General features: G+C 38.1%; 1 protein-coding gene across 2 annotated transcripts in view; it reads left to right on the top strand.

Moving 5' to 3' along the window:
- The window catches only part of TENM1 (teneurin transmembrane protein 1), a 735241-nt gene that overhangs the window by 210183 nt on the left and 508595 nt on the right, over window positions 1–16463 (top strand). For both annotated transcript variants that reach the window (XM_023633984.2, XM_023633980.2), the window contains exon 3: window positions 5583–5863. In XM_023633984.2, coding sequence (XP_023489752.1) covers window positions 5647–5863 — 217 coding nt within the window. In that variant the 5' untranslated portion in view covers window positions 5583–5646. The remainder of the gene's footprint in view (window positions 1–5582; window positions 5864–16463) is intronic.

Here is a 16463-nt window from a genome sequence, read left to right as displayed (position 1 = left end):
ATGTTACGACTGGAAAGAAATGGGCAGAATGACAGCAGTCACTCTTACAGGCTGGTAGGAGTATGGGAGAGATTTCTCCCTCATTTTTGTGAAGATTCAAGTGATCACGTTACTTTCATAGTTTTTTTCCCCCACAACAGTTCACTACTCGTTTCCTTAACAAAAACAAAGAAAAGTGAGAGAAGAGTCAGCCAATAGTCCACGTTCCCTTCAAGGGCTTCCTAAGTACAGTGTTTTCTGAATCAGTCAATCTGCATTCATGTAAAAGGTCTTTATTGAGGAAAGATTATTGTAATAATTCCAAAGAGTACTATCTCCTTTTGCTAGCTATGTTCCAGGTACTGAGTGGCCTCATTCACTCTGTCTATTGTGCCATAAAGGCCTGTTCTCCTTGGGCAATGTCCTATGTAACCTTTAATTTGTTTTCTGGAGTGGACCAAGCCTTTTTGGTGAAGGACCCAACCTATAAACAGCTACTATGAGTAGGACAGGCCCTGTCTGTGCTGAGGGTAAACCAGGAACAGTCTTCCCTTTTGAGAGGCAGTATATGTGATTAAGGACGAGAAATGGAAAGAAAATAATGGCATAGAGGAAGAGATAAGGAGGTTATCCCCGATGCATAGATATGTACACAGACCCATAGATTCAAAAGTAATATTTTAGTTAAACTACTCTATAATAGATTGGAATGTATGTGAGAGGGTTGGGAAGAGGGAGAGGAAAGGAAGGGAGAGGAAGGAAGAGGGAAAGATAAATAACATAAACTTGGACTTGAATATACCCACCATTTTATTGGCCAATCAATCTAAGCTTCCCTTCAATTTTGTATACTATCATGAGATTTCAGAGCTGGAAGAGCTCTTTGAGAGAATCTGATCTCCTTATTTTACATTTAGAGAAAGTAGAGGCCCTGAGAGAGGGGAAGTAATGTACCTTTAGCCACTCTGCCAGGTGTTCTCCTGAAAGACAATGTGACATACAATCATGTGTTGCTTAATGGACAGGGATGCCTTCTGAGAAATGCATCGTTCAGCAATTTTGTTGTTGTGCGAACATCATAGAGTGTACTTATACAAACCCAGAGGGTATAGCCTACTGCACATCAAGGCTATATGGCACTAATCTTATTGGACCACTGTCACATATGTGGTTCGTCGTTGATGGAAGTGTCGTTACGTGGTGCGTGACTGTAGTGATTGAGTGTGGCCTTTGGAGACAGATTGTGTGAACTGAGATCTCAGCTCTACAGCTTACTAGCTGTGTAACCTTGGGCAAGTCACTTAACTGCTGTGTTCCTTGGCTTTATCCGTAAAATGGGGCTAAAAATAGTACCTACCTCATAGGATGCTAAAAGAATTAAAGGAGTTAACATATGAAAAACACTTGCAGCAGTGCCTGGTAGGCCTGGTACCTGATTACGGCCATATGAGTTAGCTGCTGCTGCTGCTGCTGTTGTTATTGTGGTAATTATGCCATTCCAAGGCCAATGATTTCCACATACCAAGTTGTCTCTCCACAGCCTTATGATGTCTAAAGAAAGAGACATAAACCTCCATGAGTCTCCTCTGAAGTCCCCTTGGAGTTTTATCTTGTTAGCAAGTAGAAAGTGGAAAACACAAGGGTAAACCACAGGTGGTGACATTTGAATGTATGCTATGTGATCTATCTGAATGGATCTTCAGCAGTAGCAAAGATCATTGACTTTTTTGTTTTTCACTCTGTTCCATAGCAGCATGCATTTTGCCCACACAATTTATTTTTTTTTAAGTTTATCATTATCAAAATCATAGAGAAATAAAAAATTGCTTTGATGCAAATAGCATTATATGTACATTTGGTTTTTCTATGAGTTGACGGTATCATCATCATGTCTAAAAACATTCGCTTGTCAGTGGACCTCCAGGATGCCATGGTGGGCACTGAATGAAAAAATCAGTTAAGCAAATGTGAAGCTATCCTTTACCTTAGAGTTTTTGCAACAGCATCTTTTCAGAATTATTGTGCTCTTAAACTTTGTTAGATTTAAAATATTAGTTTTTTTATTAATGTTTTCCCACTTTTTTATTTTCAAAAAGCAAACTGTGAGTGAAGTCAAGCTCTGCCTTTCAAGACTTTTGTAAATATCACAGTTATATATTTTCTCAGCTCTAGGCACACAGAGTTGTATGTGCCTCCATATCATGTGCCTAAAGAGAGCTGGAATGTATCTTCTACCATCTGGGTCCACTCACACAAATTTTAAGACAAGAAGTTGTGTTTGAGGATCAGGGAGCGGGGAAGGATTATTCTCTCTTGGTTTATACCAATTGGTGGTTTAAAGGAAGATTGCTTCCAAGGACACCTTGAATAGATGTGACATTCCTAGCTGATTCATAGCTGTGATTAGAACTTTGAAAATGGTTCAAAATGGCTATAGGAATATTTTTTCTCTTTCTCTCTCTCTCATTCACTCACTCAGGAGTTCGTGTTGCAAATAAACATATTGAGGAAAAAGAGAATGTCTAGATTTCCATACACAAAAATAAGGGTGATTTTAACATGATAAATCATAGTTGCTAAAACACAACATTCGGCATTAGAAGTGAGATTTTTTCATTTTTAAATTTAACGTGTTAGGTTTGAGTGGTGTAAGATAAGTTTAAATTTGTACCCAACTGAGGCTTAAGAGGGAGTGTTATTTTGGCCATACCTCTACTATGTTAATTCCAATCAGAGTGAACCAAACTTGATTGAAGGAGCAAGTGAGAGATGGGGTGTGTGCTTTAGAAAATAAAATACTATCTATTTATCTCTATATTATAACAGAAAGCATTTTATTAAGTTATTTTTAATTATAAGGCCCATGATTGGTATATTTGCATTATCAGTGTCCTTATGTGGGAAATAGCTCTTCATCCCTACTCGGTAAAGTTTCATTCTTTAATGAACAAGGAATTGTATGCGTTGATGAAATGAAGTTAAATGAACTTTATTGATGCCTCTTTTTCCGAGTGAAAGCCCAATCCTCAGCTGCAAAAATGCGTCTCTGAAAGTCTGCTATTGGTACATTTCTCAGTTTGTAGCAAAATCAAGGCCTAACATCCAGACACAACTGTCTACCTTCTGAAGAACATGCTATGGAAGACCTAAGAAGAAAGAGACCTAAATTGGCCTTATGACATAGATGCTCAATGGAATTTCAGTGGTTGTGGTGATGGTGTTGGTGATGAACAAATAAGCTAAATCAAGTACAATCCTTTCCCAATATTTTCATCTTTGGTGCTCAAGCATTACTTTGTCTTTCTTTATAAGAATCACTTCATTCTGCTTTGTGGTAGAGTTGTTTGTTTATCACTTGCATTAGATTGTTAAATTCCTTGCGGGGCGGAGACTATGGCCTGTTTATTTCCACATTCTTTCTAGCCCCTCCTGTGAATACTGGGCAATGGTTATTCATTTCATTCAACAAGTATTTACCAAGTGTCTACTATATGCCAGACACTGTGCTTATTCTATAGCAATTAATAGAACAGATAAAAATACCTACCTTCATAGAGCTTACACTTTAGTGGGGAGAGACACATGGCAGACAACAAACAAATAAGCAAAATACATAGTGTGTCATCTAGTGGTAAGTGCTACGAAAGACAGGAAAGAAGATGAGAAGTGACATTTTTTGGTGGTTTACAAGGGGAGGTTGCAAAGGCCTTGAGGTGTAAACATGCCTGGTATTTTCAGAAATAGCAAGAAGGCTAGTGCATTCGAGTGTATAAGGATTACATGTGAAAGACAGGAATCAAGGATGACTTTAAGGTCTGTGGCTTGAGCAAACAGAAGAATGGAGTTGCCATTTACCAAGATGGAGAAGACTATGAGAGGAGCAGGTTTGGGAAGGGGTGGGAATCAGGAGCTCTGGAATTTTGAACATATTCAGTTTGAGGTGCCTTTTAGATATCCAAGTAGAGATAGTGAGTAGGCAGCTGGATATTCAAGTTTCTGGTTCAGGGGAAAGACCTACGTTGGAACTGTAAATGTGGGAGTGTATAAACAGTGTATGAAGCCATGAGATGGTATGAGACTAGATTGTAGTTGAATCATCAGTATGTATTCATTTACTATACTTTATCTGCTTTCTCTCCAAGTAGTCTCATCTCTGATATTAATTCAGACTGAATTAGGTATCTCTGTAGACCATTTATGGAAATTGCATGTTTAGGAGTTAAATAGTTTCTACTATGTGTGCGCCTAGAGTGGTGATAAGTGGTGTAGGGGATATAAAGATGAAGAAGACTCAAATTCTGCCTTCAAGGACCTGAACATTTGGTTAGGAAAATAAGACTTCAACTTGTGAAACTTTGTGCACACTACGAAGCATTATGTACCATTGAATGCATCAGTCCGCAAGCTTTATTGAGTGATTTCTGTGTCCTATGTGTTTGCTCTACATGCAATATAAATTTCAAAAAGTTAAGTGCTATACATGACAGGGGAGCCGCCATCTAGATGTCTATAGATTTCTTTGAGAATACACATGGTGAAGAGCTAAAGAAAAATAAAGCAGTCCGTTTCACTGCAAAGTAAAATCATAAAGTCATTTGGTTTCAAGCTATGTTCTTTTTTTTAACATTGTATGAGAGGACCAAGTTGCAGCAGGGGATGAAAATGATGATAAAATAATGTAAAGAACGAAAATAAGTATATGTTTATAGAGCTTTAAATTTTTCAGAGAACTTTGACATCTCAGATGGCATTTGATCTTCTCAAACCTCTCTGTGCTAAGTAAGGCAGATAATGCCTCTACTGGCCCTAAGAGCCTTAGTGGCTCTTAGCTCAGCGTTCTGTGGGGAAGGGAGGTTCTTTCAGTGATTTATCACGAAGTTTAAAATTTCTATTTCTAAACCCGATTTAGATCCTGCTGTTCCTATACCAGTGTACTCACCAGAAGTGTTGTTTACATTCTCTCGGTACTATGAAGAACAAAAATTTACCACCGCCTAACTCATTAAAAATACTTTGCAAGCCTGAGGCTCAAAAGCCACAGTATGAACACAAAGAGCTCAGTCCCCCTCTAGGACACTTTATTTCATGAGCCTCTCTCACAAAGAATCCTTCCTTTCCTCAGAGCCCCTTTCTCAAACGCAATATTAAACCAGAGGCAAGAATGTGTTTTTTCTGAATGTAGTTCTCTTACCAGTTTTCGTTTCAAATGTGAAATATGCTGGGTTAATATTTGTACTCCTGGCCATGTTCAAATCTTATAATGTTTTTAATCTAACCACTGATTTTAACATTAAAAACGTGCACACACCATGGAACAACGTTGTCCTTTGTTTGAATTCCAATACAAATATTTCTGAAAGCTGTCTTTCTTTTACCTTGAGTATTTTCTGATGCTGCAACCTCCAGCTTAATACTAAATGCTTGGCAATATATGCATGTAACACAGGGTGTTATTATTGCCTCCGGCTAGCTTCGTGTCATCTGGTTTGTCTTTTGCTCCATTCCTTTGATAGTATTATCAGGACCAATTGTGAATCTGCCAGATGCATTTCCTAACAAAAAGACAAACCTAAGAAGGCTTGTGTTTTTTTCCTCCCTTCCAGGACTGCTTACATTAAAGGAGTTCCTCTTCCTTTTTTTCATGAAACTGAGTTTGATTAATCAGAGATGGAGCAAACGGACTGCAAACCCTACCAGCCTCTGTCAAAAGTCAAGCATGAAATGGATCTGGCTTATACCAGTTCTTCTGATGAGAGTGAAGATGGAAGAAAACCAAGGCAGTCATACAACTCCAGAGAAACTCTGCATGACTATAACCAAGAACTGAGGATGAACTACAACAGCCAGAGTAGGAAGAGGAAAGAAGTAGAGGAATCTACTCAAGGTATGTTTTTATTGGATTTTTATAACTAATATTATTTCTCATTAGGGAATACTTGTGTGCATAAACTTATGTTTCAAAACCAAATTCGCTGATGTTAACTGGTTAGTAATTCGCACTGCTTACATATGCTTAGTGAATATGTTTCATATGCCAGCACAGCTGAGGTTGTAGGTTACATGTGCTTTTTATGGATTATGCATGAATTTGGATGCAACAATCCTCTTATCAGAGCATTCAAAATTTGTCTAATCCTACAAATAGCCATTTACAGACTGAAGGATAAATAATTTATAGTAAGATGAAAAGTAAACAGCTAAGTGCTTTTCAAGCCATTGCCTATATGGGACAAAAGTCTCAAATAAATATTTGGTTTCTAAAAGAGTTTTAAAAAGGTTGCTGGAGACCACCAAGCACTGAACAGAATGCTGAAACCTTGAGCAGCACAGTCCCAAGGGAAAGTAAGAATTTGTGGAACCCTTGCTGCTACAGCCTTAATGTGGAGCACATCTTTTGGTCAAGCCTGGTTTCTCAATTATGGACTGAAAGACTGTTTCTAATAAATAGAAAACAGGTAGATAGAAATATGTTTTCCTTATTTCTTTTCAATTGATAGATAAGCAGTATTAGATACTGTTTTAACTACATAGAAAAAAAAGATACTGACATTGACACACATTACTTTTTTTTTAAAGTCAATGCTGAGATGAAGCAAGAAATAGATTTGATTATCTAGATCAGTGGTTCTCAAAATGTGGACCCTCGGCCAGCAGCAGCAGCATCACCCAGGGGACTTGTTAGAAATGCAAATTCTCAGGCTGCACCCCAGACCTACTGAATCAGAAATTCTGAGGCGGGGTGGGATCCAGCAGTCTGTGGTTTTACAAGCCCTGCAGAGGATTCTGATGCACGCCCAAGTTTGAGAACCACTGCTCCACCCCTTTGAAATCTCTTTTACTCAGATGTCGCCAATGATAGCATCTATTTGGGTGACTTTCAAATATTTCTCTTCAGCCCTAACCTATTTCCTGAGTCTAGTCCTAAATTTTCAGTTACCTACTGCACATTTCCAAATGAATAACCCCCTGGCAACTCTAAATCAATATATCTAAAATGGAAGCAATCATCTTCGCACCTCTGATCCTACTCCTCTTCCTTATATCACAGCATCTGTTAGTGACTCTCACATTCTCCCCAGCCATCCATATATGCTTTCCATATCTAATCAGTAACCTATTCCAGCAGATTTAATCTCTAAACGTCTCAAATCCATCTTCTCCTCTCCATTATCATTAACTCTACTCTCATTATATCTTACCTAGACTGTTTTTTGTTTCCTAACTGAGCTCCTTGGCTCTTGCCTCATCCCACTTCAATCCCTTTGCCGTGTTGTTACCTCTTCCTTGGAAGGCCCTTCCCTACTCTCTCCATTTATCCATAGTCAGCCATTTTCGAGGCCTAGCTTACCAGCATCTGTGCCATAGAGCCCTTGTTGCAGTATCACCCCCTACCACCATCACTACTCCATTGTGAAAGTAATCTCTTCTTCCCTAAACTTCAAGGATACTTTCTTTATACCCATTACTACTTATTATTAGATTTGTATATGCTCTTCTAGATTGTACACTCAATGAAGATGGGGATCATGATTTATTTATTGATCTCTATTTTTCTATAATACTTGGCATATAATATGTGCTCTGTAATACTTTTAAGGAATAATTTGCTATCGACTGAAATTTAAGTACTTATCATGCACTGAAAACTGCTTTTTAAATACTGACATTGGCACAGATTACCTTGTTTAAAGAATAAGTCAATGCTGAGATGAAAAAAATAGATTTGATTATCTAGATCAGTGTTTCTCAAAGTGTGGAATGTGGACCAGCAGCAGTAGCATCCACAAAACTTGGTAGAAATGCAAATTCTCACGTACTGCCCCAGACCATGTAAAATGCAGTCATTACAAATGAAAACTACTGTATTCTAATTTGTATTAGAATACTACATTAAAAAAACTTTAGGGGGGCTGACCCAGTGGTACAGTGGTTAAGTTCGCACGTTGCCCTTCAGCGGCCCAAGGTTCGCTGGTTCGCATCCAAGGTGCAGACATGGCACCACTTGGCAAGCTATGCTGTTGTAGGCGTCCCACATATAAAGTAGAGGAAGATGGGCACGGATGTAGTGCAGGGCCAGTCTTCCTCAGAAAAAAAGAGGAGGATTGGTAGCAGATGTTAACTCAGGGCTAATCTTCCTCAAAAAAAAAAAGAAAGAAAGAAAAAGAAAAATTTAAATTGAGTTAAAGATTTAAGATATTCATACTAACATTTAAATATACTTTAAATGTTTCTGATATTGACTATGTTACTCATTTTTTAGCTCTTAAAATAATTGGTAAAAGTTTTATATCTTTTCAAGTAATTCATTTTAATCTTCCCTATTTATTCAACTAAAGACAGTGTAAATTTGTTATAAAATAATTTTCTTCTCCTGCCTAACTGGCATTTGGGAAATATTTTCCCATGGGAATTCTTTTGGCTCTGTTACACTGTAAGAAGCATTTAGATCTCATTAAAATATTTCTCTATAAGTTCATCTTTACAGAATATAAACTTACAATTGTGAGTTGTGGGTTATGGGATTGGAGTGTAGAGTACTTGACCTAATATGCTGTGAGTTTAAATAAGAATGCACTTCTGGTGACAGTTCTAAAAATATAAGCAATTTGTACTGAGTCAGTATAAAGAGCTAGCCAGCCTTAGATATTGTCTCTGTGCATTGTGATCAAAATGGATTTTGAGACAAGGGAAGTTTGTCTTCTATGATGCCATTCTAACTTCCTTTCAACAATGTATTACTACTTAATAAGCTTTTATTTAGCACTTGCTATGTGTCAGGCTTTGAGTCAGATGCTGGTGATGGAGATTACTACAGTAGTTTCCGCTTGTAGGGAACTTATAATGTGGTGCAGAAAACAGACATCAAACAAATTGTTGCAATTAAATGTAGTAAGTACTTTTACAGATAAAATGCTATGGAAGTACCCAGAGGCATCAGGTTCCATAGAAAGATGATATTTGAACTAGGTGTTAAAATTTTCTTAAGAGTTTAGTAGGAAAAGGACATTCCAAGAGGGGAGATTAGCAGGTGCAAAAGAATAAAGCCGTGAAAAGGCCTGAATGGTGAAAATTTCAATATGGCTAGAGTAAGGTACATTGGACCCAGATCACGAAAAGTCTTGCATGCCCAATTTAGGATTTATTTTTTTCCTTTAAGCATTACAAAAAAAAAACCCTTTCAAGTGATGGAGAAATTCCTGATGAATTATAATTTTTAGGCTGAGGAATAGAGAAGAGAATTGTAGATGTGTAAGCAGCAGCGGAGAAGATTGATTGCAATTGGGAAAAATTGGATGCAGGGAGGCAATCTGTGAAGCCACTGAATTAGCCCAGGCTAAGAATGGTGATGAAGGTCTAAACTCCAGCTGTATCAGTGGAAGTGAAGAAGCATATTCAAGAGACATTAATGTGGCAGGGGCCGGCCCAGTGGCGCAGTGGTTAAGTGCGCAATTCTGCTTCTCGGCGGCCTGGGGTTCGCCGGTTCAGATCCCAGGTGCGGACATGGCGCCGCTTGGTAAAAGCCATGCTGTGGTAGGTGCCTCAAGTATAAAGTAGAGGAAGATGGGCATGGATGTTAGCTCAGGGCCAGTCTTCCTCAGCAAAAAGAGGAGGATTGGCAGTAGTTAGCTCAGGGCTAATCTTCCTCAAAAAAAAAAAAGAGAGAGAGAGATTAATGTGGCAGAATTGATGAGACTTGGTAATTGATTACTTGTCGAAGTCCAAAGAGATGACAAATCTGAGGATGAGTCTAAATTTCAAGTTTGGGCAAGTGGGAGGATGATGATCCATTTACCAAGAGAAGGAAAATAGGTGGAGGAGTGGGTTTGCGAGGGAGGAGAATGAGTTTCTTTTTGGATATGTTAAGTTTAAGATGCTTGGGTGACATCCAGGTGGATTTTCCCATCAGGCAGTTGGAAATATGTATCTAGAGTTCAAGAAAGAGCTGGACTGTTGATATAAGTAGATTTGAGTTCATCAGTGTCTTATCGTAGGAGATGCCTGGGGATGAATGAGGTTGCTCAGGGAGAATGTGTAGGGTGAGACTAGAAAAAGGCCGAGGACAAAAACTTAAATTTATCATCCAGGAACTGACATAAATGCATTTTCAACCTACAGTAGTTCCCCCTTATCCACAGAGGATACGTTCCAAGATCCCCAGTGGATGCCTGAAAGCAGAGATAGTACCGAACCCTGTATATACTATGTTTTTTCCTATTCACACATACCTTTGATAAAGTTTAATTTATCACCTAAGCACAGTAGGAGATTAACAACAATAACAACTAATAAAATTGAGGAATTATAATGATATACTGTAATAAAAGTTATGTGAATATGATCTCTCTCTCAACATATCTTATTGTACTGTACTCACCCTTCTTCTTGTGATGATGTGAGATGATAAAATGCCTATGTGATGAGATGAAGCGAGGAGAATGATGTAGGCATTATGATATAATGTTAGGCTACTCTTGACCTTCGAGGATAGGTTAGTAGGAAGATCATCTGCTTCCAGACTGCAGTTAACCTTGGGTAACTCAAATCACAAAAAGCAAAACCGAGGATAAGGAAGGACTACTGTGTTTAGATTTTTAGCTAGCACCGTCCTTCAGTCCAGTGACTTATATAAAGTATAAAGATCCAGGAAGTGAAAGTCTTGAAACTCGATATCATATCTGCCACAGACTCTCTGACCTTTAGAGACACCTATGAAGGAAAATATGTACTTCTTTGGAGGAGAAAAGAATTATCCTACATTAGGCAAAACCATGGGCCCAATTATCATCTTTTTTTGTGAGGTCTGGAATCCTCTTTTTTCTTATTCCATATATTACTACCTATGAGTAAAAGAAAATGGTCTTCATTTTCACAAATATGTGTCTTTGGTAGCATCTTGCATCAGCCTAGCTAGAGTTAGGTCTGACTCATTATTTTTAAGAAATAAAATTTTCAGAAAATCATTGAATTTTAAGTCGGGAAGGAAGAAAGCAAACAATGTTGATTGGGCACTGGCTATAGTGTCAGACACTGTACTAGATGCCTTTCAAGCTTACTAACTGCAGCCTTAAGCAAGTTACTTCAGCTCTCTGAGTCTGTTCCTTATCTGCAAAGTTGACTTCATTATCATCATCATCAACACCATAATCACAGTAATAATAATAATAATAATAATAATAAGCCTTGAATAGTACTTACTCTGTCCCAAGACTCTACTAAGTGCTTTACATTTGTTCCTCATAAACACCTTTGAGGTATGAGATATTATCCCCAGTTTACAGATGAGGTAACTGAGGCTTGGGAAGAAATAACTTGCCAGACTTTTTGCAGCTATGAAGTGGTGAGAGTGAGACTGGAAGTCAAGTTGATGGCTACAGAGTTCCCATTGTTCACTAAGCTACACTGCCTTCCATACCTACATCATGGGTTTGTCATAAGGTTTAATTGTGATCATAAGTGTGAAAATGTTTGGGAACCCAATAAATGTTAGTTTCCCTTCATTTCTTTCCTCAACAACCTTGTCAGCCTCTTTATGTTCCAATGACCAAGAGTTTAAAAGGAAGTTTAAAGAGCTTTTCCAATTCTGATTATCATTAAAAAAGGGCAAATGATATACTATATAATTTGTAATGAAATATCCCTGAGTCTGTTTGTTTCTACTTTTTAGGGGAGTCATTGTGTCATCCAGCTCAGGGCTTGGTTTGGGGAAATATTAATAAGAGGAAATACTTTATCCCATATGAAAGTATCTTCATATTCTTATCTTTATTTGCTAAGAAAGCAGCATCCCCCCCCACCCCGTGTACACACAGAGTGCTGGATTCTAAAAGTGATTTTCTTATTTTCCAAAAGCTTTCGAATTAAGGGATGGACGCTAATCTAGTATTATTCACAATTCTTTACTAACAGGATGAATGAGCCCTAGGCAAGCTTATTTTATATAATTTTTGGCAGGTCTAATAACAGGGGTAGATTTCCTGGAGGCACACAGGCTAGCAGTTGTTCCCAAGCAGCCTCATTTCCACGGGAGGCATAAATTAACTGAGAAATTAGTATAAGTCAAATGAAAATATAAATTTGTGGATATATAAAACCATCATAATTTTAGTTATGAGAATTGCTGTATAATTTTTATAATAGATAAGATTAGTTTTGAATATAGCCATTTTACCGAAAAGTAATTGTGAATGAAAAGTCACTCATGCATAAACAAGAGGTATGGTGAGGATCTATTAAAAACCCTGCAAGAGTATGGATTCCTGAGATACTTCAGCTGACGCAAACATTTCATTTCTCCCTTCTTAACCTGCTTTTCTGTGACTTCCCTTTCTCATACCGTTTTTGGTTGGTTGGTTTGTTGTCTTCCTCTTTCTGTATTACAACGTAAGCCTAAATCTCACATTATCGCCATCTGGTGGAAAAAGTTGAAAAATGCCAATTTGTATTTACCAAGATTACATGGAAGCAAAGTTTATCTGTCTGTCATCCATCCATCCATCTATCCATCCATCCATCCACCGATTCATCCACCCTTTCATCCATCCATCCAGCTAGCCAGCCAGCCAGCCAGCCAGCCATCCACTCATTTTTTCATTTACTCATTTATGCATCAAACATTCATTTAGTGTCAACTGTGTTCCAAGTACTGTGCTAGGAAGATGAAGTTCACCTTGAAATAAATAGACAGAAGTGACTATTATTTTTTCCCCTCCTTGTCCCAGGCTAATAAACCGCTCACTTCATCTCATAGCAGAAGCTACTCAAGCAGCATTGCCACTTTTGGGTTCAAGGAGTAGACAGAAGCCCAAATTTGAAAAGCACATTTCTAGGTTCTTATTTCAAGCAGTTAGCAGTAGTTTAAACTATTGTTTGCTTATATCTAAACAGTTTGGATAACAGTTCTTACAAAAATTGTGAAAGAACTCCTAAACTCAGGATCTGTATTTATGTGGTAAAGACCACAGATGGCAGGTCTAATATAATGTAGCAAAGTCTATAAAATGAAAATTTCAACAGCATTTGATCACATGTAATGAATTTTCTGCTGTGAGCATGTTATGCTTCTAGTTGTCACGTTTCCAGCATAAAAATCTATAATGACTACCCTGAAAGAACTTAGACTATAAGAAAAAACTAAGTTGTTTAGCAACAACTCTAATTGGCTCATGTCTTTCAGCCTGTATCATTTATTCATGAAAACTTATTCAATAAAAATTCATTTATATAGCACCTAAAACTGGGGTGGGATGTCCATGGCATTTGTGCCATTGTTCTCTCAAGCTGTCCCGTGGTAGACATCCCTAATCAAATCGTGGTGCTCTTTCTTATTGAGCCCAACTGCAGATGCACATCCTCATCAACACAGCATTCCATGCAAGCATTGTCAATCAATGAGGGTTGACAAGAGAGATAAAACCTATTTCCTATCTGAGGTCTGCTTACCTGTGCCAAGTTCTGTGTTAAACTTTGAAGATATATGGATAAATAAGAAGCAGTCTTTGCCCTGAAAGAATTCAGAGTACAGTTGGGAAGGCAGATATAAATCAGCAAAGCGATGTAATATGATTGATGTTATAATAGTGATATATGTAAAGTACTACGAGTCTCAAAACAAGAATCACGTACCCTGCTTGGGGAATGATAACAATGATTGTAAGAGAAATATCTAACATTTATTAAGCATCAGGCACTGAGTAAGATACTTTAGATGGATTATATTATTTAATCTTCCCAATAATGCCATGAGATTGGGATCATTATTATCCCCATTTTACAGATAAGTAAAATGAGGCACAGAGATGATAAGTAACTAGCCCATTATTACAGAGGTACTAAGTAATAGGAATTGAATTGGAACCCAGGCAGTCTGATGTTAGAGCCCACTGCCATGACTACTATGCAGAGATAGATAGCTCTAAATTCATAGCTCGAGTTCTTGGAAATGGTGTCACTGTGTGCATGCATGTGTGTGTGTGTGTGTATTTGGACTCATGTATAAATAGGTGGCTCCTGAAGCTTTGGGAGTAGAAGAGATCATCCAGTGAGAATATGTACAGTCAGAAATAAAGAAAGCCAAATGTGATACCCTGGGAAACACTTGAATTTTAAAATAGCAGGCAGAAGAAAATAGGTGGGCTTGAGATGTCAGAGAAGAATCAAAAGGAAGGGGTATGACATAAGCCAAAGGAGGAGACTTTCCAGCAGGAAGATGTGACTACTATTGTCAAGCACTTCAGAATCAACAATTAGATTGAGAATTGACAAAAGACAGTAAAACAGGCAGTTTAGAAGGTCATTATTGACTTTAGACCAGAGATTTTCCACCTTGACTGGACAGTAAAATTACCTGGGGAGTGTTACAAAACCCAGTGCCAAGACTGCTCCTCAGATCAATTAAATCAGAATTTCCAAGGGTGAGACCCAGGCATTTTTTAGATCTCCTCAGGGGATTCCAACGTGCATCCAAGACAGGCATACACTGCCCTTTTCAATAATCTTAGGAAAGACACCAAATCACAAGGATTTGAAGAGTGAATGAAAGTAAATTTGTGATGACTGGAATAAGGCTCTGCTGGAGGATGTTTAAGGATCTCAGATGGAAAGAAAGTCTTTGAAAGGGGAAAGTTCAAGGCTACCTATAAGACAGGAAGTAAGTTCCGAAATGGAGTGGCAAGAGTTAAAGTTGATGTCTTGATAATCTCAATTTACTTGGATAAAGAAGATACCAGGTTATCTGCTGAAAGTGTGGATCAAGTCAAGAGCTTCAGGTGAGTAATGAGAGATTTTTGACTAGACCAAGAGGGAGTTGTACATACATATCTGGAGCTCAGATGAGGTGGGACTGAAGATGGAGATGTGGGAATATTAATGACAATAAATATTGTTGACCCAAAATGTGTCAAGTACTCTGCTGAGCAGGTTCATGTTTAGTTTTTATTTAGTCCTTATCACAACTATGATGTAGAGATAGAATCATCGTGAGCCCTGTTTTATAGAGTTACACAGCTTAGGTTAGTAGCAGAGCTGAGATATAAATCCATGACTCTCTGACTAAAGCCTGTTACTTCCTGCTATACTACTAGGCGCAGCTCTAGTAGATGATGTCCACACTGCGCTATGAGCTTTGAGTATTTATTCTCACTGGGAAAAATGGTTTCCAAACAGTATTGAGTGCCAAAATGAAGTAGGAACTTCTATATTTTAGGGGTACCACTCTATAACAGATTTAAGGGAGACAGAATATGTACTTTTTGAGTTAAAGTTTCTTCTTCTAATGAATAAGGAACTCCAGACTCTCTTCCATGTTGTTGCCAGTGATCTTTCTAAAACACAAATCAGCTCATTACCATTCTTCTGAAAATTCCTAAATGTCTCCCAATGCCCATAGTAATGGTTCTTCAAAGCAAGGGGTAGAGGAGGGGGCACTACTGAATGCTTTGAGAATCTGATCAAAGCTCTGAATCTTCTTTTCAGAAAAAAAATGCACATGCAATATCTGCCATACATTAGAGGGGATCAGAAAGCCCTTGAAGTCCTTCTGCATCATGGAGCATGGGTTAAGATTCTCTGCTAAGGGAATTTCACCTCCCTTTGTTAATGCAACTTAGACCTTCCAAGATTTAGGACTAAACGGAGAATCTACAAGTGTGTAGGGGTGAGAGACCACCAAGTACTACACTCTGCCCCTGAATTTCACCTTCCCTTGGCATTGTGTCACCCTGACTTACTACTATCATCATCAACTAGGGAGTTTTCCCCCCGGGGCTAAATCCACAGATGGCCTAGATTTTGTTTCCAACAAAGGAGGCAATATTTCCTTATATAGACATTTATACAACATGCCCCTGTGTACAAATGATATTTTCAAGTTATGCTGATGTATGCAAAAATATATATTGTACAGGTAAGTTTGGAACCTGGTCTTGGAGAAGTGAAGGGAACCAGATAGGTGGAAAAATGGAGGAAGTGTATTTACAGTGAGGCAGTGTAGAAGTTACACCTTCAAGCATCCTCCAAACATCATTATTTCTGTAAAACTCCCCATTTCCTCATCATCAGGTAGCTACGAGTATAGGGGGTGACAGTGAGTCACAATTCATCACTTCCTCGATACCAATTCATTAACAAATGGTAGGATTCACCTAGTAGGGCAAAATTTGATGGAAATAATTCTCTATATAGATTCTTAAACTAACTTTATGAAACAATACACAGTAACTACCAGTTAACAGATGTATGACACAAGTGTCGTTTTACCTTTGCCCATCTGTGTCTCGTTGATGGACATTCTCTACCCAGGAATAGCTAGATCAGTTTCTCGATTCTTGTGCCTTGCTGCTTCTGAGGCTACATAGCTTTTTGCTCTCAATCTGAAAATATCTCTTGCCTCTACACACTCATTCCATTTCTACGGTCTATCCCTATGTTTAACCCTTTGTTTAACCCCTTAATGCTTCTCCTAAATCTAGATTAAAACCTATGCCATA

Source organism: Equus caballus, chromosome X, assembly GCF_041296265.1.
Source record: "Equus caballus isolate H_3958 breed thoroughbred chromosome X, TB-T2T, whole genome shotgun sequence".
Classification (NCBI taxonomy): Eukaryota; Metazoa; Chordata; class Mammalia; order Perissodactyla; family Equidae; genus Equus; species Equus caballus.
Note: the sequence above shows the minus strand (reverse complement) of the source record. Positions and strands in the feature narration are given on the sequence as shown.